This window comes from Orcinus orca, chromosome 6 (assembly GCF_937001465.1).
Source record: "Orcinus orca chromosome 6, mOrcOrc1.1, whole genome shotgun sequence".
Taxonomy (NCBI): domain Eukaryota; kingdom Metazoa; phylum Chordata; class Mammalia; order Artiodactyla; family Delphinidae; genus Orcinus; species Orcinus orca.
This window is the reverse complement of record NC_064564.1, coordinates 111,800,965-111,827,476: the sequence shown is the minus strand read 5'-3', so window position 1 is coordinate 111,827,476 and position 26,512 is coordinate 111,800,965. Positions and strand designations below refer to the sequence as shown.

The 26,512-nt window shown below is 50.3% G+C and overlaps 1 protein-coding gene across 1 annotated transcript; it reads left to right on the top strand.

Annotated features, from left to right (window-relative positions):
* Positions 1-14: 14 nt before the first annotated feature.
* Positions 15-23,630, top strand: LOC125960235 (uncharacterized). The gene is made up of 4 exons (XM_049710741.1): positions 15-10,521; positions 20,479-20,575; positions 20,777-21,952; positions 22,419-23,630. Exon 1 carries the CDS (start codon positions 1,243-1,245, stop codon positions 2,341-2,343), a length of 1,101 nt encoding a protein of 366 aa, XP_049566698.1. The 5' UTR covers positions 15-1,242; the 3' UTR covers positions 2,344-10,521; positions 20,479-20,575; positions 20,777-21,952; positions 22,419-23,630.
* Positions 23,631-26,512: the final 2,882 nt, after the last annotated feature.

Below are 26,512 nucleotides of genomic sequence, written 5' to 3'. Positions count from 1 at the left end.
ACTGGGAAGGCAAGAAAGGTGAGGCCCGGTTTCAGGCGACCTAGAGTTTAGAGAATGATTAGGTGTGAGAAAGGGATCGCGGGTACGGGTGGGGCAATGGACGAGAACCTGGCCTCACAGGATTGGGAGTGAGGGCCATGGGTAGAGAGTGGTGGCTCGAGGGTCGCGGACTGAAGACCCTGGAAGATGTGCGTTGGGCTGCTCGAAGGAAACCGGATTGATCGGGATAGGCGACCTTTGGTGGCGGAGGGACCCTGCCGGGGTCGGTAGGCCGTGCCCGGCAGGGACAGGGCCCTGGCCAGCCTGGGCAGCGTGGGCCTCGGCACTGGGGAACGAAAGGCCGGAGAGACCGAGCGGCCGAGTCCAGCGCTGGGTGCGCAGGCCGCTGCGTCGGCTGCAGTGCACCGCGCCCGGGCCGGCTGTGTCTTCGGCCTCCGGGGTCCGCATGGAGTCGCGGCTCGCCCGGGAGCAGGGCGGCCGATGCAGCCCCGAGGCAGGAGCAGATTGACCCTGCGAGCCGCTGCGGGGCAGCCCGAGCCCCTCCCAGAGCGGAGCATTGGCGCGGAGCGGGGCGGGGGCGGAGGGCAAGGGAGGCGGGTCCCCTGACCCCGCTGGAGGCGAGAGGGCAGATCGGATTTGGAGCCTGCGGGAGGCTTGGTCAGAAGTGGCCCCCTGTGCCGCGGGGCCCCGCGGAGGGGCCCGGCTTTGTGGAGGATTAGAAGCTCCCGCCCCAGCCCAGTACCTGCGTGTGTGTCGGTGGGTGTCTGTGTGTGTCTGTGCACATGGATGCTCCCGCCTCTGAGGCTCTTACATGTCTATGCACCCGTGTCTCTGTGCACACACACAATTTTTCCGCGTCCCTGCGACAGTCTGGGCTCCGAGTGGCTCCGAGTGTGTGAATCTGTGTCCCCTGCATCCGTGTGTGTGTTTGGATGTGAATCTGCTGGGCCTTACATACCTCCATCTCTTCCGTGTTTTTGTAGGTCTTTGTGTGTGTCCCTGTGTCTGTCACTCTATGCGGGTGCCACGGTCTTTGTATGTCTTTCATCCTCCGTATTGTGTCTGGGATCCTTTTCTGTTTATGTGTCTGCGTGTCACCTTTGTGTGTCTTTGTGTACCTCCGAGTTTCCGAATGATTCTGTGTGCTCGTGTGTCCCACAGTTTTCTTCGTGTGTGTGTCTTTGTGTCTCCGTGTATTTCTTGATTTCTTGGCGTTTTTGTATCCAGGACGGTGGTAAGTAGATGTGGAGTTTCTCTCACACGCCCTTGGTCCCCGGTCCTTGCGCAGCCTGGAAACCCCAGGCCTTGAGCTCCCGAGGCTGGGCCTGGGCCGCCCGCTCCGGGCATCTGGGACGGGGGCGCGACAGCTGCCGGGAGAAGCCAGGCGGACGAGGCTCGGGCGCGCAGAGCCGGGCGGCGCAGAGCCCGGCGCAGGGCTGGCGGACCGATCGGGGGCATTCTGCCCTCTGCTGGCAGCGCTACGTTCTTGCACCCGCTGTCGGGCGACTGCCTGCAGGCGAGAGGGTCCATGTTCCAGGCCCAGATCGATCCTCTCTTCTCCTTCAGAGCGCACTTAGGAATCCTCTTCCATCGATTAGGAATCCTATTCCATCACAGGCCCTGCAGACCCACCCTAGACTCCAAATTCCCGGTACAGCGTTGCATCCCCCTGCCCCTGTTTTCCAATCCCCACCTTCCGTGTGCCGGGCCTCTTCTCCGCACTTCTCTTCTCCCCTTTGGCGGAATGGGGGCCTCTGTGGCCCGGCCTCTGAGGCTTCTCTTGACTCCCTGGCTGGCGTTCAGAGTCGTCGAGACTGCCCAGGGTCGCATTCCCAGGCCGCCCAAAGGCCGGGTCTCCAGGCAGAAGGACGTGCAGGCGGCCCCCTCGGATGCCACGGCTCATCTGACCTGGGGCGCACAGAATCTTGGCATGTCACCCCGTGCCCCTGCCGGCGTCACAGCCCACACCACCAGGGCCTACATCAGGAGGGCCAAGGCAGGTGCTCAGAGCTGCCCGCAGCTGCCGAGGTGCGGGTCTGGACCCAGGCAGCTGGCTGCTCTCTCTGGTCTGGAAGTGGGGCTGCTCAGGCCACGAACCTGGGGTCCCGTCTCCTCGTCCTCCCCGCTCACTGTGCATTAATCCCCCCACCCACCCCGACTTTGGATCAACCCATAGGTCCTGTTCCTTGCCCTCTGTCCCGGCTCCCCGGTCCCTCATTCCCCCAGCTGAGTCGGCGGCGTCCCGGCTCCTTCGCACACGCGCTCAGACGCCCCAGGTCTCTTTCAAGCACAATCGTGGCTCCTGCGCCTCCCGCTTCCCCTGATGAAAACGTGGCAGACTGAATGGTAGAAACAGGGCCTAGGCCCGAAGTCGGGTACTGCCCATAGGCGGCGAGTGGCATCTTGCTGCGCCTGACGGGAGCCGGTGCGATCCAGGACCTGCCGATTCCCCAGGGCAACCCCGGGCGCTCCGGCCGATACGGGATTCTCTCTGGCTCGGACTAAAGCGTCAGAAACAGCTTCAGATTTTCTCCACCTAAGGAAAGACCGAGTCGGCTGTTTGGAATCACTTGGGAAGAAGCAAGATCTGAGATGGAGGCTCTAGGGCGGGAGTCAGCTCCCCCAATTCTGCAGACACCCCATCTCCACTGAGCCCTTCCCTGTGCCTCCCTGCTCCTTTCCGTAGGGCTTTGCACTCCCGAAGCCTGCCTTCGCTACCAGCGGCCCACAGGCACGGCCCTAGGACCCCCCTCTCCCCCCAGCGGAGGCCTGTCCGTCCTCCCTCGAGCGGTGCTTCTGACCAGAGCCAGCCGCGGGGTCCCCTCCCAGTTTACAACCCCAGCTGGAAGTGAGAATCCTGGGCAGGGGTGGAGTACAGGGAGCTGCCCAGCCGAGTGCTGTGCAGCGTGAAGGCGCGGGCGCTGAGCTGCAGGGATCCGCGATTCCACCCTGCCAGCAGGGAGAGTTGGGGCTGCCAGAGCACCCGGACCCGTCCCGCGCTGCCCGCCCACCACTGGCCCTGGGGCTCCTCAGATCCGCGGGAGGGAGCCAGGTTGGACCAGAGCCGCCCCCAGCCAAGGGCCGGGCTGGGGGCTGCTATTCCCAGGTCGTAGCCGGGCTCCGGAGACCTGCGTGCTCAGGAAGTGGAGCCGGCCGGCACTGGAAGAGGGCGGGTGTCCCGGCCTTTGGAGCCAGTGGTGACCACCCTTGGCTCCTTGGATCGCATCTGTACTTGACCCCAGGACACATGGGTCAAAGGCTCAGTCCCCTTCTCAGCTAGCAGAGACATGGATGTGTGTGATAAGTAATCTGGTCACCTTCCCACAGCCCAGGGAAAAGTGTCTGTGGAGAGCTCAGAGATCCTGAGCCCTGTGGAGGTCCACAGAGAGGAATGACTGGGGAGGTCCAAGCTGGGGTCCCTCTGACTCAGGACTGGAAGCATGTTCTCACTCTCCCATCTGGAGTTTTCTAGGCTGAGGTGGCAGGGAAGGAGATTTTAGTCGGACCTTGCTGATGAGGCCCAGTGTGTGTGGCTCTGAGGCTGTGTGCTGATGTGTGTCTGTATGCAACGTCGGGACCGCCCAGCTCCAGCAAAGTCCTTCTGCCCTCTCTGCAGCCTTGCCCCACCCTCAACCAGCTGGTGGGGTCTCTGGCCACAGACTCATGACTTCTCAGCACAAGGTCTGGGTCATTAGTCATGGGATTTCTCCCTGGTGGGTCAGGAGATCAGGCTCCCTCAGATCCGAAGGCTGCTTTGAGCCCTCGGGGCTAGCGTGGCTAGCCACCCTGGCCAGGTGGCTCAGGGCTAAGGTCTTTCACTGGCCGGGCAGTGGTTAGAAGTGAGGTCAAGAGCAGGTGTCAGGGAGTCACCAGATCTGGCTCAGGACCTCTGGAAAGTCCTGCCCTCTCTCTCTACCGCAGCTTTCTTGTCTGTAAAGTGGGCATAATAATAGCATGTATTCCCACAGGGTTGTTGAATGCAATTCAAGTGCTCACCACAGTGCCTGGCACTTAGCAAGTCTCTACTCAACTATTGGCTGAAAGAGAGTCCCCAGGACTTAGGGAAATCACAGCTGCCTCCTCCCCCTCCAACAAGGGCCAGAGGGGAACCAGACACACGCTGAGCTCAGCAATCTCTCTTCCTTTAGGGCAGGTGAAACTCAGGTCCAGGCAGCTGTGGGCTGGGCACACGAGACCCCCCAGGCAGTGCCTAGACAGCCAGCACAGACAGTCTCAGCCTTCACTACTTGCTCGGGCTGTGGAGCGCAGGCTGGGGTTTTTTGGAAGGCAACAAGATTAAGGGCTTCAGCCAGTGCATCAAAACTGTGTATGTGGGACTCTCAAGGTGCCATTTATATTTATTTCTTAAAAGGCACTTTCCTCAAGAATCTTTGCATTTCTTGCCAAATGGATGGGTTGGGTTATTTCAGCAGCCCATCTAGAACCAGGGGCTTTCCCAACAGAGGACCTGAACCAGAACAAAGAAAAGGCCAAGGACCATATTTGGAGCCATAAAACCCCCATTAGGACACTAAGAACAACTCGCAGAAAGACATTTTATATGAATTGGACACAAATTCACAAAAGCAAGAAAGTTCATTCGTCTCCACCCTGAGGGTCCATGGCTGGGGAAGGGGACTGGGTGTGATATGGGGGTGAGCGCCCATCCAATTTGATCTTTATCTTAAATCCACTTCAAAAGCTGGGGATCAGCAGAGTTGGAGGTTTGCCTCTTCCTGTAATTATTTGGTGTCTAGTAAAGTTTTTATGAGTGTCTGTGCAAATAAATGCATTTGATGTGCATTTGTTTGGGCTAGTGCTGCTTTATATAGGAGGCGTGTGCGTCTTCCGTTGGTCCTCAGAAAAGAATGAGAGTGAAAATAAAAATAAAATCAAGATATCCGGCCCAGGGAGAGGGGCGGAGCCGAGGCAGTCCCACTACAGACCGACACCCCTCTGACAAGGGCTCGTGGGCACCGGGATGCCGCCAAATGAGTTTGCAGCCTTTGGGTTTCCTGTGTAGAGTTGCTCGGGGCTGGGAGGTGGGCTTGGTGAAACACAGATTCTAGGAAGGCTTTTTTTGGAAACAGAACTCTGCCTGTCTTTTGATTACTGTCCTCTGGGTATCCTTGGTGAAGAAAAATGAATAATAGACAAGGGTGAGTTTTGGGGTTGTCACGTTATCATTTAAGTGGCAGGGTAAACCTACTTCTCTGGAATTTGAGCTCAGCAGAATCTGGTGGCGCGGCAGGTTGAACGGAGATATGGCTCCCCGGCCCTCTCCGGACAAGGTGGCCGGGGTGGGACAGGATAGGTGTTCCTCCTGTGTGGCTCGGGAAAGCAGGGGTGCTCCCTAAGGGCCAGGAGCCAATCCAGGGTGTCAGGGGCTAGGAGCATCCATGCCCGTCTCACGTGTCCACCTGGCACCCAGGATGCAGCCTGCAGGTGCATTCAGTTTAGCCCATGCTGGGTTGTCTCTCCTCCCAGCACTGCAGTCCTGATTTATTTGTTCTAAAATTATTTTAGCATTTTACTGAAGTATGATATACATATAGAGAAGTGCACAGTGCATAAATTTACAAAGGGGACACGGTGATGTCTCCGACACCCCAATCAAGAGAGAGAATGTTCTGGCTCCCCAGAATCTCTCCTCATCCCCCCCACCTCCAGGCACTACCCATCCCTTCTTCCAAGGAAACCACTATCTGGTTTCTAACACCATACATGAGTTTCGTCTGTTTTTGAATTTTATATAAGCAGAATCGTAGAGTATATGTGTCTTACCAGACTTTAATCATGAGATTTTGCATGAAAATATGGATTTTTCTCCTGAAACATCAGAGGTCTGATTATCTTGGACCCTTATTCCAGCAGGGTGTTGATAATCTGGGGCTGAATTGTGCCCTTCCTCCCTCCCCCCAGTTAACCCCCACTCCCACCCTGCTCCAGGCAGGACACCTGCCCTCTTCAGTGTCTGGCTTGGTGACTCCTGCTGTAAACCTATGGCTTCTCCCGTGATCTTCAACCCCTCCTCAAAAGGAATTAACTGTGTGTACACTGGGGAAGTACATCCAGAATCTTCTCTTATCTCAGTCCCTTCATCTACATCCAGTACCCTCTGAGGTAGAAATCATGAGACCTTTTAACAGGTGAGGAAATCACCGCCTCAGAGAGGTGAAATCACTTGGCCGGGGTCACACAGCATTGTAAGTGTCAGATCCTGGATTCAAACCTGGATTGGCCAGACCCCAAACCTCAGGCTCTTGTCACCTCCCCACATGGCTCCCCTGGGCATCCAGGCCCAGGCGTGAACAATCCCCTTCTGCCTCCTTCTAGCGGGGAGGAAGCTGGACTTTTTCCAAAGGAAACGCTGGGAAACACAAAACCCAAAACAGAAAACAGGGCAGGGATGGTTCCCAGGCCCCGGCAGCCTAACCTCGGGTGATGCAAGTCTAGTCTGGGACAGGCTGGTCTGGACTGGTGCAGCCTCCCCAGATGCAGCAAGGGAGGGTTGCATCGTGCCAGTCACTGAATATCCACCATGTGCCAGGCACTTCCTGTATGTCATCTCCAAATGTTCACAAGGCGCCTATGAGGTAGGTATTATTATTTAGCCCCACTGTACAGATGAGAAAACTGAGGTTCAAAGAGGTCAATGTCTCGCCTTGGACCACAAGTGTATGAGTGGTATGTCTTTGTTCTGTACCACATTGGCTCAGTCTTCTTATTGGAGCCCCCTCCACTCTCCTGTTATGATGGGGGTGCAGCCAGGTGCTTCCTCTTGGGCGCTCAAAGATTCTGGAGTCTGGCTGGCATGGCTTGGGGCTTAGTTTCAGGAGCCACGTGATAGTTCATAGGGCCTCAGTTTCATTGGGAAAGTGGGGATAATATTACTACTTTTCTTGACTATTTGGAGGTTCAACGAGGTCTGTGGGCTTTTGAATCTGGAAGAATTAGCAGTGGTCTGTTAGAGGGGGCAGGAGGGTCACTGGATATGCAAAGGTCCTGAGGCAGGAGAGAACTTGATCCATTGGAAGCCTGTGTGGCTGGGTCAGAGGAAGGATGTGGCTGCAGGTGTGGGCAGGAGCCTGACCTCAGGACGTTATAGGTCACAACGAGGAGTGTGGACTTGAACCTGAGGGCAGTAGGGAGCCATGGGAGGGTTTAAACAGCATCGTGCCACGGTCATGTTTGTTTTTTAGGAAGATCTCTCTGGCTGCGATGAGGGGTGAGACCACAGGCAGGAGGCCAAGTGATAAGGCCTTTGGGTTTCAATATCCCTTTTGTATGGAATGAGGTTGGGCGGTCCGCAGAGCAGACCTTATCCTCTAATTTCCCATAGAGGTTGTGTTTCCAGATTCAGGGTTTCATGTTACACAGAGTTATTCTTTCTGGAATGTGTCCCCCAAGCAACCCCGCTGGACCCTCTGTGGAAGGAGGGGCTCTTCTGAATGCAAGATGCGCGTTTATGCAAAAAAGTAGAGCATCGCAGTCCCGGGGCTTGGCAGTGTCTGTCCCTGAAACAGTCCAGCAACCAACAGATGGAAGAGCGTTTAGGAGTTGGGACAGACTGCAAGCATCAATAATAACAATAATAGTAATGATGACAACGATTAACCTTTATTGATGACTTACCATACCAGGCCTTTGTGAAGTCTCTAACATCTGGGATCTCATGGAATCCTAAAATAAGCCTGTGAGTTAGCTGGCACTGATACCCATTGTACAGATGAGGAAAGCGAGGCCCAAAGTGGGGAAGTGCCTTGCTCATGGTTACTGCGGGGCAGAACCAGGCTGCCACCTGTGGGTGCTGGGCCACTTCAGGAGGGAGGCGAGCTGACGTGTTGTTGAACTTTCTGGGATCCAGACAGCCCTGCAACTGTTCCCAGTGCACAGAAAAGCCAGAAAATTCCAAACCCAGCATCCTGGCCTCCATCTACACTTCAGCCCACACAATCTGCCCTACAAAGTTATTCTCCCTGGAAGAACTTGGTAATTCAGGCTTTTCCAAACCCAGGAGAAGCTTCCAAGTCTAGAATCCTCCCAATGGCCTCTAAGGCCTCTTGGCCCTTGTCCACCTCCCTGGCCTCATCCCTACCTCCTTCCCCTCCAGGCTGCACTACATGCCAAGTGTACTGGCCTTGTTTCAGCTTCTCAAGCAGCTCCTACTCTCTCCTGCCTGCAGGCTCTGAACAGGCTGTTCCCTTTGCCTGGCAGGCTTTCTCCACTCTATTCCTAGCTTACTCCTGTTCATCCTTTCTGTCTCAGTGTAAATGTCACCACCTCCCAGGAGGCTTCCTTCACTCCCTATACTAGCTTAGGTCTGTCTACCTCTTACATGTTTTCAGCAACGTGTGTTTCTCCATCATGGTGACATGGGTTATCTGTCTTCCCCACCCTTCTCCCGTCCCCGTGTGGTCTCAGGAAGGAGTGATAGGGAGCACATCCTCAGTGTCAAGGCAGTGAAGGGGATCTGTAAGACGGGGAGGGGACAAGTGCCCTTGAAATATAACACGGTCCACATTGCGCTTGCTCGGTGGTTGGAGCTATGCATCTCCTCTGTAGACCAGCTGAGGACTCAAGGCAAGAAATGACTTCTCACAGCATAAGATGACTCTGATTTCTTGTACTGAATGAGCATCCCATTTCGTCCCCCCTTCGCTGCCTTCCCTTCTCCAGGGGAGCGCTAAGAATGGGGAAGAAGAAAGCTTGGACTCACAGCCCATGCTGGAGAAGATGCAAATGGAGACTTGGGCCTGCTAGATTCTAGGGGAGGGTAGAATGATCTGGGGAAACTGAGGCAGCAGGGTCTTGGGGATGGGGGAGGAGCTAAGGGGCCTGGGGGAGGGAGATGGCAGAGGGTGAGGAAAGGAGAGGCTGTTCTCTGTTTCTGGAGATTCTTTTTTTTTTAAATTTTTAAAGATTGAGGTATAGTTGATATACCTGGGGATTCTTGATGGCAACCATAGAGGCAACTCCTGGGGGCGCTGTGGTGTCTCACGCAGTGCAAGAGGACAAGAAGAGGTAGCGGGGAGCCTGGTCTCCATCATAAGCACCCAGTGCATGGTGGTGACCGTCAGGGCTCCAATCGTAAGGCCTCAAGCCCTTGTCTGCCACCCCTGAGCGGAGGCCAGATTCCCATGGAAGGAGGTCATTGTGTGGGCAATTGGAAGGTGACAGCCCTGAGGGGACCCCGCAAAAGGAAACCTGTGTTTTCAGGGTGTTAGGGCATGGGAGCAATTTTAAAAATCTGTTTTCAACCATTTCTTTGAGAAGCTCATTTCTTTTTAATAAAAGAACGTTAAGAAGTGCAACACAAACAAGAGCCTTTTATTTATTTTTATTTTTTTAACATCTTTATTGGAGTATAATTGCTTTACAGCGTTGTGTTAGTTTCTGCTGTATAACAAGGTGAATCAGCTGTGTGTATACATATATCCCCATATCCCCTCCCTCTTGCACCTCCCTCACACCCAAACAAGAGCCTTTTAGACAATAAATGTTTTCTGCATTTAGGAAGCGCACCTTTGAGGGGACGGAAGTCTTCATGGGAGTCTTAGGGCCCTGAGCTCTGAGTTCTAGGTTGTGTGGGAGCCCAGAACAGTCCAGGCTGCCCAAGGAGCGCGCCGGGCTGGGGGACCATGGTGATGGGAGATGATTCCATTATGCCCTGAACATGTGAGGAGGGATGGAGAACACCCTGCATTTGCCTAACAAGAAGATATTCCCGGGCTTCCCTAATGGCGCAGTGGTTGAGAGTCCGCCTGCCGATTCAGGGGACACGGGTTCGTGCCCCGGTCCGGGAAGATCCCACATGCCGCGGAGCGGCTGGGCCCGTGGGCCATGGCCGCTGAGCCTGCGCGTCCAGAGCCTGTGCTCCGCAAGGGGAGAGGCCACAGCAGTGAGAGGCCCGCGTACTGAAAAAAAACAAAAACAAAACCAAACAAACAAAAAGAAGATATTCCCAAATGTTTTTGGCCAACTTGAGTATAGAAACTCAAGACAAAGAAACTGTCCAATGCCTACTTAAAATATTAATTTGAGTTGGATATTACCGGAAAAATTATAATAACAATTTTTATTATTATAATTTTGGATGTTTATAACAGTAACCTGACAAATGGGTTAAAAGGAGACAGTAAATATAAATATTGTTTTTTTCTTGCAGTTTCTGAAACAGTTTAGTTTCAGACTCTTCACTTGCATTTCTTCCTTTTTTTATTATTGTTTTTAATTGTGATGAAATCCACGTAACATAAAATTTACCATCTTAACTATTTTTAAGTGTACAGTGGCATTAAGTATATTCACACTGGTTGTACAGCCGTCACCCATTTCCAGAACTCCTCTCATCTTGCAAAAGCCAGGACATGGAAGCAACATAAATGTCCATAGACAGATGAATGGATAAAGAAGATGTGGTACATATATACAGTGGAGTATTACTCAGCCATAACAAGGAACGAAATTGAGTCATTTGTAGAGACGTGGATGGACCTAGCATCTGTCATACAGAGTGAAGTAAGTCAGAAAGAGAAAAACAAATATATATTAACGTGTATATGTGGAATCTAGAAAAATGGTACTGATGAACCTATTTGCAGGACAGAATAGAGACGTAGACATAGAGAACGGACGTGTGGACATGAGTGGGGGAAGTGGGGGTGAGATGTACCGGGAGATTGGGACTGACATATATACACTACCATGTGTAAAACAGATAGCCGGTGGGAACCTGCTGTGTAGTGCAGAGAGCTCAGCTCGGTGCACCGTGGTGACCTAGGGGGGTGGGATGCGGGGGTGGGAGGGAGGTTCAAGAGGGAGGGGATGTATGTGTACGTATAGCTGATTCACTTTGTCGTACAACAGAAACTAACACAACATAGTAAAGCAACTATACTCCAATTAAAAAAAAAAACTGAAACTCTGTCCCCAGTAAACAATAACTTCCTATTCTCTCCTTCTCTGACCCCCTGGCAACCACCATTCAACTTTCTGTCTCTATGAATTTGACTGCTCTAGGTATCTTACTTAGGTGTAATCATACGTATTTGTCCATCTGTGACGGCTTATTTCACTTAACATAATGTCCTTGAGGTTCATCTGTGTTACAGCATGTGTCAGAAGTTCCTTCTTTTTTAAGACTGAATGGTATTCCATTGTACATATATACCACATTTTTTTAATCCATTTATCTGTCAGTGGACACTTGAGTTGCTTCCACCCCTTGGCTATGGTGAATAACGCGGCTATGAACATGAGTAGACAAATAATCTCTTCAAATCCCTGCTTTCAGTTCTTTTGGGTGTATACCCAGAATTCGATTTGCTGGATCATATGGTGATTCTATTTTAATTGTTTTGAGGAAGCGCCTTACTGTTTTCCACGGTGGCTGCACCATTTTACACTTCCACCAACAGTGCACAAGGGTTCCAATTTCTCCACCTCCTCTGTGTTTTGATAGTAGTATCCTAATGGGTGTGATGTGGTGTCATCGTAGTTTTCATTTACACGTCCCCAATGAATAGTGATGCTAAGCATTTTTTTTTTAATATTTATTTATTTATATTATTTTTGGCTGCATCGGGTCTTAGTTGCGGCACATGGGCTTTTTGTTGCAGTGCGTGGGCTTCTCTCTGATTGTGGCGTGTGGACTCAGTAGTTGCGGCCCACAGGCTTAGTTGCCCCGTGACATGTGGGATCTTAGTTCCCCGACCAGGGATCGAACCGATGTCCCCTGCATTGGAAGGCTGGTTCTTAACCACTGGACCACCAGGGAAGTCCCAGATGCTGAGCATTTTTTCATGTGCTTATTGGACATTTGTATACCTTCTTTGGAGAAATGTCTACCAAGTCTTCCCCTCATGTTTGATGGGGTTTTGGGTTGTTTTGGTTTTTTAAAAATTTTTGTGTATTTATTTTTGGCTGCATTGGGTCTTCGTTGCTGCATGCAGGGTTTCTGTAGTTGCGGCGAGCAGGGGCTACACTTTGTTGCGGTGCGCGGGCTTCTCATTGTGGTGGCTTCTCCTGTTGCGGAGCATGGGCTCTAGGTGCGCGGGCTTCAGTAATTGTGGCTCATGGCTCTAGAGCACAGGCTCAGTAGTTGTGGCGCACGGACTTAGTTGCTCCGCAGCATGTGGGATCTTCCCAGACCTGGGATTAAACCCATGTACCCTGCATTGGCAGGTGGATTCTTAACCACTGTGCCACCAGGGAAGACCCGGGGTTTTTGATTGTTGTTGAGTTATAGGAGTTCTTTATGTATTCTGGATATTAACCTCTTGTCAAATATATAATTTGCAAATATTTCTCCCATACAGTGGGTTGTATTTTCACTCTGTTGATCATGTCCTTTAAATGCACAGAAATGTTCAATTTTGAGGTCCAATTTATCTATTTTTGCTTTCGTTGCCTGTGCTTCCCCTGCATTTGAGAAGCTGTGTCCTTTGTCATTACGGAGCCACTTTTCAAAACGTTCAGCATCGCTTTCCAGAGGACCTCTCTCCACTTCTCTCTAAACTGTTTGACACACAGATTCATGCTTAGTATGGTAATTATCCCAGCCACAAATACCACTTTGCCACACATTATGACAGTGGGCTATACTTATTCTCCTTGTAGGTACACATTCATAATCTGCAGAGCTTCTATATTGCATCATAAAGTGAGTTGTAAAAGGCTTGTTTGCAACAGTGTGCAACCCCTGTGTGTGCCAGGCCACACTCCCAGGAGAAATTCTAAAGCTACACGAAATTACTTGATCTCTTTTAGCCCATTTGTCAGCTTACTGCGATTAACATCCAAAATGAGCACCCAGTGAGGTCATTTCAGGCTAATGCATCTTCCCCAAACAGTGTTCTGTTGGTCACATGAAATAATTGAGAGAATGTCCCATAATACAACATGCTTTGGAAAGAGGCAAATATAAGGAATAATTTTGGGGGGAAAAGCTCTACTTCCTATTCTAGCTGTAGAATAATTAATATAAAATAATAACAATAATAATAGCAGCAGAAATAATCACCATTTGTCGGGAGCCACTCCAGCCTGGCCATGAGCTCACTGCTTCACACACATTCTCACTGAATGCACACACCAGCTTTACGAGGAAGGCGCTCGTATTGTTCCCCATCTACAGGTGGGGAAATTGAGGCTCAGGCAGTGGAAGACACATGCTGGGAGAGCTGGGATTTGAACCTGTGTCTTTCAGAGCCCAGGCTCTTAATCACTACACGTTTCTGCTTTTATCTACCTGGTTTATGCCAGGCTGTGAGCACCCGGCACTGGTGTGACCCAGAGAGGAGCCTGCCCAAGTGGTAGTGGGGGTTAAAATCCTCCTACTTCGCTGAAGCAAAGTTGGCTGCAGGGCTGGGGGCCCCACCCAGCTTGGTTCCTTCTGCCTGGTGGTTGGTAGTGCTTCGCACAGTGCAGGCTGATACTGGGAGGGGGCATCACAGGCGGCCCCTCCTGACCTCTGCTCAGGCAGGTTAGAAGCAGCTCACCAGCAGGCACTTGGAAGGAAAAGGGGAAGAAAGTTACCAGTCAGGTCAATTTTTTTTTTTTTTTGCGGTACGCGGGCCTCTCACTCTTGTGGCCTTTCCCGTTGCAGAGCACAGGCTCCGGACGCACAGGCTCAGCGGCCGTGGCTCATGGGCCCAGCCGCTCCGCGGCATGTGGGATCTTCCCGGACCAGGACACGAACCTGCGTCCCCTGCATCGGCAGGCGGACTCTCAACCACTGCGCCACCAGGGAAGCCCTATTTTTTAAAAAAAATTATTTAATTAATTTATTTTTGGCTGCTTTGGGTCTTCTTTGCTGCGTCGGGCTTTCTCTAGCTGCAGCGAGCAGGGGCTACTCTTCGTTGCGGTGTGCGGGCTTCTCATTGCGTTGGCTTCTCTTGTTGCGGAGCATGGGCTCTAGGCGCCTGGGCCTCAGTAATTGTGGCGCACGGACTTAGTTGCTCCGCGGCATGTGGGATCTTCCCAGACCAGGGCTCGAACCCGTGTCCCCTGCATTGGCAGGCGGATTCTTAACCACTGCGCCACCAGGGAAGTCCAGTCAGGTCAATTTTACACAAAGAAGTGACAACATAAAAACATCAGAGGCACAAGAGACCCTGGGTTGCCTCTGGCTTTGTTAAAAGGAGCTTATATTTTTATTTTTGGTAAGCTTTATTTTTTTTATTATGGAAAATTTCAAACGTATATAAAAGTAGAGAGAATAATATACCTATCACCCAGCTTTAACAATTATAACTCATGCACAATCTTGTTTCATCTACATTCCACCCCAATTCCTCTATCCCAATGGATTATTTTGAAGCAAATCCCAGACACTCTTAACATCTCAACCGTAGCTATTTGGCTGTATCTTTCTAAAAATTAAGAAAATCTTTTTTAAAAAAGAAGGCTGGGCTTCCCTGGTGGCGCAGTAGTTGAGAATCTGCCTGCCAATGCAGGGGACACGGGTTCAAGTCCTGGTCTGGGAAGATCCCACGGATCTCCACGGATGCCGCGGAGCAGCTAGGCCCATGAGCCACAACTACTGAGCCTGCGCGTCTGGAGCCTGTGCTCCGCAACAAGAGAGGCCGCGACAGTGAGAGGCCTGCGCACCACGATGAAGAGGGGCCCCCGCTTGCCACAACTAGAGAAAGCCCTCGCACAGAAACGAAGACCCAGCACAGCCAAAAATAAATAAATAAATATATTAAAAAAGAAAAAGGCTATAGCCATAATACCATTATCACAGCTGGAGAAATTATCATCACACATATCTAGTCATTGTTTACATTTCTTTGATGGTCTCATAAATGTTTTTTGTACCTTGTAAAAAAGTCAATATATGTCCCTTTTAATCTATAATCCGCCCCCCCCCCCACCTCTCTGCCCTTGTCATTTATTTGTTGAAGGAACCTGGTTGTTTGTCCTGTAGAGTTTTCCTCAATCTGGACTGTATTCCTGTGAGTTCCTTTAACATGTTCCTCTGTCCTCTGTATTTCCTGTAATTAGATTTAAGGCTTGATGAGGTTCAGGTTCGATTTTTGGCCATAATACTTCACGGGAGGTATCCTGTCCTTCCATCAGGAAGCCCATAATGTCTTGTGATCTCTCTTTTTGTGAGGTTAGCAGTCATTGATGTCCATTGCCCAAGTTCATTCTTTCATTGGGGATTGCAAAGTGATGATATTCTAATTCTGTCTTCCTTCTTCATTTATTAGCTGGAATACTTGTAAAAGCGAAACTTCTCTTCTTCAACTCTTTAGTTACCCCAAGGTACAGTACAATATCCTTCATACCTACAATACAGATAGTACAAAGACTTGATTCTTTAATAGTTCTCACATACTGAGTTGGTTTCCTGACATCCTTGGAGTTATTTTTTATTGAGTTATTATTATTAATTTTTTAGTATCATTATGAACATAGGGATTTAATGTTATTTGGTGTGTTTCAATCCCCTGCAATTATTATCCTTATTGATACTCAAATGATCCCACAAGACCAGAGTGAAGCTCTTTGGATTGGCTCCTGCAGCCTTTTGACCTCAGTAGGCTTTGATAACTTCCTTGCTTTCTGGAATAGCAAGATGCCCAGGTTTGTCTTGGACATTTTCTGCCCCAGGCCTGGAATCAGCCATTTCTTCCAGGATCCCTGGTTTCTTGGAGTGGGTAGTGGTATTTAGAGACCACAGTTAAGGTTTAAGGGATGCTTATTGCCATTGGGTTGGTCATTGTTTCTGGGCATTTTCAGTGGACAGAGCTAGGAAATACATTTGTTTTTTTAAAGATTGAATATATCGTGAGTCATAACTACCCAAACTTGGAAGCAACAAAGATGTCCTTTAGAAGGTGAATGGATAAACAAACTAGTATATCCACACAATGGAACGCTATTCAGTGGTAAAAAGAAATGAGGTACCAAGCAATGAAAAGACATAAAGGAGCCTTAAATGTATATTGCTAGGTGAGAGAAGTCAATCTGAAAAGGATACATATTGTATGATTCCAACTATACGATATTCTGAAAAAGGCAAGACTCTGGAGACAGATCCGTGGTTGCCAGGAGTTGGGGGGTGGGTGGGAGGGCTGAATAGGCAGAACACAGGGGATTTTTAGGGCACGGAAACTATTCTGTATGATACTACAATGGTGGATACGTGTCATTGTATGTTTGTCACAACCCTTAAAATGTGCAGCACCTAGACTGAATCCTAATATCAACTATGGACCTTGGGTCATAATTATATATCAGTATTAGCTCATCAGTTGTAACAAGTGTACTCCACTAATGCAAGATGTTAAATAATGGGGGAAATTGGGGGAGGTGGAGGTGAAGGGGTATATGGGAACCCTTGGTACTTTCTATTCAATTTTTCTGTAACCCTAAAACTGCTAAAAAAATAGTCTGTTAATTTATTTTCAAAATATGAGTTCAATTGACATTTCTAATTTAAATTCAGGGCTATAGTGTTTTTACTTAGTCTCATCCATCTTACATCTGCATATCCTTTCTCACATGCTGTGTGTCCTTTCTTCCCAGTTCCCAGTGAAAGATACACTCATTTGCTAAGTCCTACTCTACACAATACTCTCAGATGAGAATACCAATACCACCAAAAGTGCAATTATTGATTTTTTTCTTTTGCAGTTTATTTATTTTTACTTTGCCTTTAGGGAATACCTTATTAGGGATGGACAGTCAAGACTGCTGTGTTTTAGTCGCTTGGAGGAATTCCTCTCCATGTATCTATCACCAACTTGCCATAAGTCAGCTTTTTGTTTGTTTGTTTTCCTTTTGTTATTTGGAATTTCTTTTCCAAACATTTAACATGTTTAAAATATGGTTATGGAGAATATTTGCCTGGTTTCCAACTCAGGTCCACAATCATGGAATATTACAAGTAGTCTAGCTTCTGTCTCCGCCCCTCTACCCTGTTCCCTTCCTCTCCTGTTAGATAACTTTTGCTGCTTCAAGTTTTTCGTTTAGCCTTTCATTTTATTTATTTCTTAATGTATATTTATTTATTTTATTTTATTTTTGGCTGCGTCGGGTCTTAGTTGCGGCACGCAGGATCTTCATTGCGGCATACGGGCTTCTCTCTAGTTGAGGCGCACAGGCTCAGTAGTGGTGCCGCATGGGCTCAGTAGTTGTGTCATGCGGGCTTAATTGCCCTGCGGCACGTGGGATCTTAGTCTCCTGACCAGGGATCGAACCCACATCCCCTGCATTGGAAGGCGGATTCTTAACCACTGGACCATCAGGGAAGTCCCTATCCTTTCATTAGATAATTCTTAGATAAATAAGAATATAGTCTACACACTCTTCTCCAAATTTTAAACCAAATTTCTTTCTAGTCAACCTCCAAATACTGGCAGAGGAAGGCCTGACCCCAGACTTTGTACACCGTCAGAACCCACCCAATTTGAAATACATTATTTCTGTTCTTTGTTGAGGGCCTACTGCTATTTCCAGGTTTGTATAAAAAGATTTCTGTGTGTTAGTTGAGCCTTCAGACAATCCCATGAGGTAGGTATTATTCCCCTATTTTGCAGAAGTGGGAACTGGAACTTAACGAACTGGGATTTGAACTCCTGTCTCCCGTATTTCACCCATTTGTTCATAAGTATTTCCAAAGTTCCTAACTCTGTTTCAGACCCCATCCCAGGTACTGGGATACAGAGATGAACCAGGCAGGGTCCTGTCCTCATGGGGCTCACATCTAGGGGATCATTCATGTCTGAGCATCTGTTCATCTGTCGGTCCACCACTGCACAGGGAATGCCTCAAGGGAATCTGTCTGATCCACTTGAAGTGAGAGCCCTGCACAGCAGAAACCAGTGGATGTTTGTTGAAAGAATAAATAAATAAATGAAGAAAGAAGGTTGAAAGAAGAACAAAGCTTGTGGTTGTAATGGAAGTCTTATGCCTCTTATACTCAGAAACCTTTGTTAAAAATTTAATAACTTTTAAGTTATGGATATAATGCACCTCATTATAGAAAATTTGGAAACTATAGAAAAGCGCAAATGAGAAAATAAAAATAATCCATAATACTAGCCTCCAAAGTTAGTCTTTTTCTGTATTCCTTTGGGCTTTTTTATGTATGAACATCTTTTTTTAAGATGCAACATTTGGATCTTGCTATATATCTATATATAGATAGATATATCTATATCTATAGATAGATAGATATATCTATAGATAGATAGATAGATATATCTATATCTATAGATAGATAGAAAGAGATATCTGTAGTTTGCATTTAAAAACCTCACTAATGATGTATAATGAACATTTTCCTATTCGAAAATCTTTTCAAACCTAAGTGTCTACTTAGAGGTTGGATTTGTTTTCACCAGTGACTACATCCTTTACCATATAAAATAATTATAAGCTCAAGACTGAGGTTAAGTCATAATGGGAAGCATATTTAGCAGGTTTCTAGGCAGCGCACTGGGCCCCAGCCATGACCATACAATCTTTCCCCAGCAAACACCCAGGGAAATGCCTTGAGAATGTCAGCTGGAGGCGTCAGCCTTACTTGGCTCCTTTAATACTCGGAGTTATATTATCAGCACATTCACTTTCTACAGTTCTGATCTCTGCAGGTACCACTAAAGTTCTCTCTTGGCTGCAGAGGAACTGTATACAGGCATCAGAGTGTGATTAAAGGCTGTCTCTGGAGTCAGACTCACCCTAAGCCCGGCTCCACATGAGACGGCTGTGTGATCTCGGCAAGGACATTCACCTCTCTTGGCTTCAGTTCCCTCATCTGTAACACAGAGCAGCACGTGCTCACACCTCCACAGGCGGTCACGGGGACTCAACAGCACAATGCCTGGCACATGATAGGTCACCAATAAACATCAGATATTATAACTTGTGTTTGGAGCGTTTTTTCTTCTATCCAAGTGGCATTTGCCATTCTCTGGTGTGAGGGTTGCTCTTGACAACTCGTCTTGATAGAAAGATATGAAGCAACTGGATGACCAACCATCTTAGAAGGAAGCATTGGACACAAGGGTCTCAGGTGTGCCCTGACCCCACCCTGACCTTAAGCGGTCAGGCATCCTAAACACATTGACAGGGGATTATGACTTTATTTTGTTTCTAAATTCATCAAAATACTACACAAGTAATCATGGAAGCCAATATCACACAGTAACGAAGTTTCCGGTCTTTGGAGCTAGACAATGAAGGTTCAAATCTCTGCCTCCTTACTTACTATCTGTATCATTTTGAACAAACTATTTCCCATCTCTGAGCTGCAGCTTCCTCTTAGTAAGTTGGAGATAACTGCAGTGGACAGCTTTTCCCCCTCCCATCCAGCATCCATTACCCTGCTTTTGCTGTTGCTTTGGGAGAACCAATTCTCTCCTACCCTGACCTATGATTTCACTCCCTGGCTCTGTGACTGGGGCATGTGACCTGGGCTTACGCCAATCAGTGCACCCATCACCTGACCACAGAGATTGGTTGGTGGGTGGTCATGTGACCCACGCCAGTCCAATGGAGTAGCCCTTAGGGCCTTTGAGAACCACTTCTTTTCCATAGCCTTGCAGTTGTGAGGGTGCGACTGGCTCCTGCTTCAAAGCCATCTTGCTCCCAAATGGGAACATGCTCCAGGGGAATAGAGTCAAGAGAAACCAGTTGTGGACAAATTTTGAGCCCCTGCTTGAAGCCCAATCATGATTTTCCATTGACACAAGTGAATTAATCCTCTTTCTTTGCTTAAACCAGTTTGAATTGGGTATTCAAACTGGGTATTCTGTCACTTTCAACGGAAAGAATCCTGTCTCCCAGAATTGTTATAAGGATTAGATAAGGAAACGTATAGAAAGCGCTCAGTGCAGTACTTGGAACAAAGTATGTGCTTAATAAATGGTAGCTATTTATATTGTTGTCATTATAACTTTGTAGAAAAGCAAGAAAATCAGATAAAACAAAAAATATCAGGGAAAACAGTGCACATTATTCCTAATTTCACCTCTTAGGGATAATCAGGTAACTATTTTGAAATATTCTTCTTCCAGACATTTTCATATATATATATTCATAAAAACCAAAATGGGATTATGCTCTAATACTGTATTATAACCTATTTCACTCAGAAATCAAACACAGCACAAAGGTATATCTGCACAGCACAGTCGTTCGTAACAGCGGCATAGCATTCTATGTTTTTGTTGAATACAGATTGTCTCCAAGTTATTTTTGTATTAATGATGTTGTGACGGCATTTTCTATCATCTATCAATCGGTTGATCTGTATCTTGATGCATTTCATAATTTTCTAATGATCAGTGTCTAAGACGAGGATTGCAGAGTCAAAGAGTTTCACAGATTTAAAAACCTACCTTGTAATTTTTATTGGAATGTTTAGTTTTTGAATAAAACACGTCTTGGTCTCTTCAGGATGCTATAACGGAATCCCAGAGTCCGAGTTGCTTATAAACAACAGAAATTTATTTCTTACAGTTCTGGAGGCTGAGAAGTCCAAGATGAGCAGATTCGGTGCCTGGTGAGGACCCTCTTCCTGATTCATAGACACCTGTGTCCTCACGTGGTGGAAGGGGTGAGAGAGCTCTCTGGGGTCTCTCTTCTATAGACGCTAATCCCATTCGTGAGGATGGAGCCCTCATGACCTAATCACCTCCCAAAGGCCCCACCTCCAAATACCATCACATTGGGGATTAGGCTTCAACCTTGAATGTGGGTGGGGATACAAACATTTAGCCTGTAGCAATATTATCAAACATTTAAATGTCTTTTCCAGATGGCAGGGATCCCAGTTCTGTGGGCTCCACATCTTCTCTGCATCAGACACTTTTACAGGTCTGATGTCATGAGTTCTCAAGACTCCCCTGGAGGGGAGGGACGGTGATCTCCATAACTCTGATCGCAGCAGCCCCTTCACTCAGGAGACCTAGCACATTGAAGGGCCCCATTCTTCTTGGTGTTTCAGGGAGACCCCAAGGGGTGTAGAACGTGCACCCACAGGTAAGTCCTGGTTGTCATTTTACTTTGAAAGGAAAATATAGAATTGATTTATTTGCAGACGACATGATCATCCATGTAGAAAAATCCAATGTAATCTACAAAAAAGCTGCTAAAACTAATTATTGAGATATAATTCACGCAAGTCCTTGTTGTCATTTGACAATTCCTTCACCCTCCCTCACCTCCTATGCCATTGCCCTGTGAACAAACTTCACCACTGTGGTCACTGGCCACACAGAGACACTCCTCCCCGCGGACTTCCTGTGCGCTGATGACCTTGGAAGGGAAGGGGAGGTCATTCCTCTGGGTTTTGTTTGGTTAGGGGGATCCGCAGCAGCGCTGCTTGGGCACACGAAGGGGCAGAGTTTAGTGAAGTGAGGCTTCCTTCCGCACAGTTCTTTTTCTCCCCAGGGAGCAGTCAGGAGAGTCAGGAGAGCTGTGTCCACGTGGGTGCTGAGCCGCACTGCCACCCACAGTGCTCACATCCTGCCCACGCCCCACTCTGCTCCTCAGGCCCTGGGCTCAGTCTGGCTCTTTTCCTCTCCCAGGGGCCCACTGCTCCTCCCGGGTACTCTGCTCCCATGTTCCCCCAGGCTGTCACATGTCACACGTCCGAACCCACAGTGGGTGAGCTTCACATCTACCCCAGGATGCTGCTGGGTCCTCAGTGGGCGCAGTAGCTGTTGAGCAGAAGCGTGTTGCTGGACTTCGGTGTGGCTGCCCCTCCGCCCCAGTCGGAGGGTCCGTTCCCGTGGTGCAGATGCAGAGATGGTGGTTCACAGAGAGGATCGTACCTGCCCAAGTTCTCACCTCAAGTTATGACGGAGCCAGAATTTGTGCCATTTCTCTCTGATGCCAAGTTCTGTGCTAGTTCTGCCGTGTCCTCCAGGACCGGCCATTTCCCGCCAGCTTCCGAAACCCGCGAGGGGAGAGGCTCTGAGCCGGGAGGAGGGTAGGTGAAGGGATGTGAGAAGCGTGAATGGTACGGCGCTCTGCGCAAGGGTAACTGGGCAGCTTCTCCCATCCACATCCCTGGACTCTAGTCCCACGCGCTCGGTCCCCAGGGCCACCCGTGGAAACCTTCTCTTCCTCAAATCCTACTACCAGACCCAGCTTTCTGCCCCTGGGGCTCCTGGGTTCAGGGGCCCTTCACCTGCCTGAGCCCTGGGTGGTGTTGGGATGGGGTTGGGCGGGAGGGAGGCTGGGTGTTGACAGGCAGCTGGGCTCACCGGCTGTGGGCCTGGCCCCTCCCCCCACCCTTCCTCCCCTTCCCAGCTGGCTCCGAAAGGGAAGCGGGGTGGGGGCAACTTCACAGGGAAACTTTTGTTCTTGCCCAGAACAGACACAGGCTGGGGACCGAGCTTCCCCTTGGCTGCCACGGAGACCGGGGCCACTTGAGTTCATGTTTATTTTCACAGTGTGGATTCCATGGAGATAATCGGCCCTGACGGGGCAGCCCTGGAAGAGGGCTCGGGACTCTGCGGAGTGCCTACTGTGTGCTAGGCCCGAGGTAGGCGGGAGCCAATGAGATCCCAACCCCCAGAGATCAGGTGCTGACTGATCACACTCGACGGAGGAGGAGGCCGCCAAGGTGCAGAGAGGGGAAGCCACTTGCCCAAGGTCACACAGCAGGTTAGCAGAGTGCTGGAAGGGGAGGCCGCATGCTCCCCTGGGCTCTTTCTACTTTTATGCCTGAGTTACTGGCAAAGCAACTCAGCCGCCCTGGGGCTTCACGGAAGAGGCACTGCCCAGGGTTCCCCACAGGCCGGGGTCCGTGAAGCAGGATGGGTAAGAGCGTGGACATCTCTTCCAAGGGGCTCCAGTCCAAGCCGAGGCCTCAGGCAAGCAGTGTTCTCTGAGCCCTAGTCTCCTCCTCTGTGCAACGGGACTGATGACAGCGTCTGTCTCGTCAGAGCCGTGCAGCTTGACGAGGGGTGAGAACTCAGTAATAACCATTGTTATTATAATAGTATCACTGCTAGTCTTCCATCCTACCCAGTGCTACACCCTCGGGCTCACCGCGGGCCCAGGAGCGTCCTACAAGATGTGTCAGTGCTGTTCCCGAGTGGCAGCTTCTCCTGCCGAGGCCATGAGGGGCGTGAGGGGGGGCTGGCCTGTGTGTGAATCCCGACCGCTTGTCATCCCTGGGAGCAGACCAGGGATTTCACAAGGAATCACCCCCAGCCCCTCCCCGGTCGGGCCAGCAGCCCTCGCCCTGCCGCATCGTCCTCAGGGCACCGCTGGACCACCCATCCCCTGGCCCAGGCCCTCCCCCAAATCCACCCTCGCCGTTATTTAATTTTTTTTTTCTGTATTTACTTTTCCCACCACTTCATTTCATTCCTGAAATACACCTCAAAGCCCCAGATAGACCCAACTCACCAGGCCAGTCGTGAGTCCGCCAGTAAGACCGGCATCGGACGCGTGAGGACCCGAGGAAACAGCCGAATCAAAAACCAAACATGGAACCAATAAAATCTTTAACCTGACACTACAAACTTCCCACAGACTTCAGAGAAATACCTCGAGAAGTGCACGACCTTTTAGTTTCTCCCCAAGGCTACCACCTCCTCCAGAGGGGTCTTTCTAAAATACAGATTTGACCTTGTCACTTCCCGGCTTCAGAACCCTTCGATGGCTCCTCATTATTTATTATTCTTATTCGCTTGCATTTATCGAGGTCCTCTGCTCGCTGGGTCCTGTGCTGGATGCCTTTCATGCATTTGTTCCCATGGGGCAGGGACTGTTGCTATCCTGGTCTCAGGGAAGAGGGAGCAGCGGTGCGGGGGGACCGCAGGGTCACGAAGCTGCTGAGTGGCGGAGCTGGGATGCAAACTCGGGTCAGCCTGCGTCCAGAGCCGGGGCCTCTCCAGCTCTCTGCGGCCCTGCTGGAGGCCTCAGCCCGCCCTTGACGAGCTCCCCGGCCTGGGGTCCGGCCGCTTTTCCCTCCGCCCGCTCTGGGTTGACCTTCCTGCTCATCGCTTCTGTCACTCAGTCTCAGTGTGGGAACCACGCTCCCAGCACGGGCTCCGGACCTCAACCTTGGTCTCCACAGGGACCTCCTCGTCTCCAGTCACCGATCAGCTCCTGTGGCTTGAACTCCTGAATCACCAGCGGCTCTTCAACTGCCCCATTTTGAGATAACAGCCCTTCCTTGACCTTGAGACTCCTGCTAGCTACCACCTTCTATCTCTTTTTCCATCTCCTGCCAAGCTCTTAAAAGCCCAGTGTATGCCCCCCCGTATGCCCGCCTCGTCACCCCCACCCACCCCTCAGCTCTTTGCACTCTGCTCCCAAGTCTCCCCTGAAACGGCTCCGGGTGAGGCCACCTCTGACCCCTGGGTCATCTCGTCCACTTGTCCAGCTTCTGGGCTTCATCCGACCTCCTGCTTACCCCTCTCTCCTCTGGTTCACCACCTTCTGGCTGCTTCTACTCCAGCTACTTCTTGACAACTCTTCCTTTGCCCCCTGTCCTGAATGTTGGTGCACATGGACCACGCTCCCTGGGGGAACTCAGCCACCACGACCACAGGGGTGATGTCCAAACCTGCACCCCAGCTCTGGCTTCCCTCTTGACCCACAGAGCCAACCGCCTCCTGGTGTCCTGGTGTCTTCGCTGGGACACCCTTCTGGCCCCGCAGACTCAGCACATCCGCATCGGAGCACCTAATGAGACTTCCTCTTGGGCTGCCCATCTCGGGGGCATCACCATCAGCCTCCAAGCAGGCGTGAAGTCGGAGCATCCTGTGGACTCCTCCCTCTTCTCCTGTGTTCTTCACTCCTGCTGCGAGCGGGGCACCAGGTCCTATCACTTCTACCTTCTGTACGTCCTCTGTTCCCCCTCCTCCGCGTCCCCCGGCCCACCGCCCTCGTTCAGGCCACCATATTCTCTTGCCTTCTCGCTGGTCTCCCATCTCCAGCCCTGCTCCTCTAAACTCTTCTCCCTACTGTACAGAGAGCCACCTCTCTCAAAGGCAAATTTGATTCGGTTATGTCCCTTCAGTGGCTCCCCGTTGTTCTTGCAATGAAGCCCACCTCAGTAAAACCCACCATGGCCCCTGCCAGCCTCTCTGTCCTACTTTCTTGTTGGGGCATCTTGGGTCAGCCCACTACCCTCTCTTGCCAGTCTCCCAGGCTCAGTATCAGCACGAACTGCGTGCAGATCCCCGTCACTCGGGGCTTTGCTGCCTCCACGCTTTTATATGTGCCGTTCCTTCTGCGTTGAACACCCTTCCCCTCTGGTCCTCCAGGCAAACTACTGTTCCATTTCAAGTCTTGACTCAGATGCCACCTGCCTTTGACTCCCCTGGAGGTCTCAGGTGCCCCTTCTCCTATGGTCCTAGTGGAGCTTATACAGGCACCGTGGAAGTGAGTATTTGTCATATTGTAAGAGTCTTGTTACCTCTGTCCGGCTCCCTCACCCCCACCCCCACTGGATGGGGAGTTTCTTGAGGGCTGGGCTCAAGGAGACTTTAACTCTGGGCCTCTAGTGCTCAGCCCAGGGTCCAGCATGGAGAGGGAGCTCAACGAGTATTTGTTGGATTGCCTCCAATTCAGAAATGGAAAGAAAAGAAGAGAAAAGAAAAAAGGAAAGAAAAGAAAAAGAAAAAGTGGACTGGAAGTTTGGAAGATCACCTGGGTGGGGCTTGGAGGACCAATAGCCAAAGGCAAGTGAATTGGGGTTTCAAGCCCGAGCCAAACCTGGGGGGGGTCTCTTGGGCTGTGTAATCCAACACCCCCCCCCAACACACATCTCAGGGTGTGGCGAGTCCTGCAAACTCTGGGGCTACAACTGGGCTTCCAGCTACCTGGATGAGACCTGCCCGGGCTCTTGCAGCCAAACACATGTGGCTTTAAACTTCAGTCCATCTTCCCAGAGCTGTGTGACCTTGGGCAAGTCCCTTCACTTCCTCCAAACCTGTCCCCCCTCTTGCAGCTCGATGGTAATCTCCACAGGGCTGCATGGATTCAATGAGGTGATCTCAGTAGGGCAGCTAGGCTAGCGCCGGCACCTAATGAGTGCTCAGGAAATGTTTTTTCACGTGATCATGCAGCCTTGGGGGCCTCCCTGGTGACGCCGCCACCCCCTACCCCCTGGGGAGACCTGGCCTGACAGAGGGTAACGATCAGTAATGTGCCAGGCACCGTGCTTGTTGCCCTACTGCATTATCCCATACCATCCTCTCCATTTACCAATGAGGAACCTCAGGTTCAGAGAGGTCAGGCTACTTGCCCAAGGTCACACAGCCAGTGAGTGACACCGGGATTTGAAATCAGGATGACTTCTTAAAGGCTGGTCTGGTCTGTGTGTCCCTCCAGGCCAGGCTCGCCCAGATGGCTCCTGGTCCTGGACAGGCCCAGGTTCCCTTGAAGCTCTCCCAGCCAGGCAGGCTCTTCCCATTCCCCCCGCCTCCCCTCTGCCCACCGCTAGATCTGTTTAAACTAGCTGAGCAGGGTGAGGTGGGGAGGCCGCGGAGAAGGTACAGAGATGTTTGTTTTCCTTGGGGGTTTA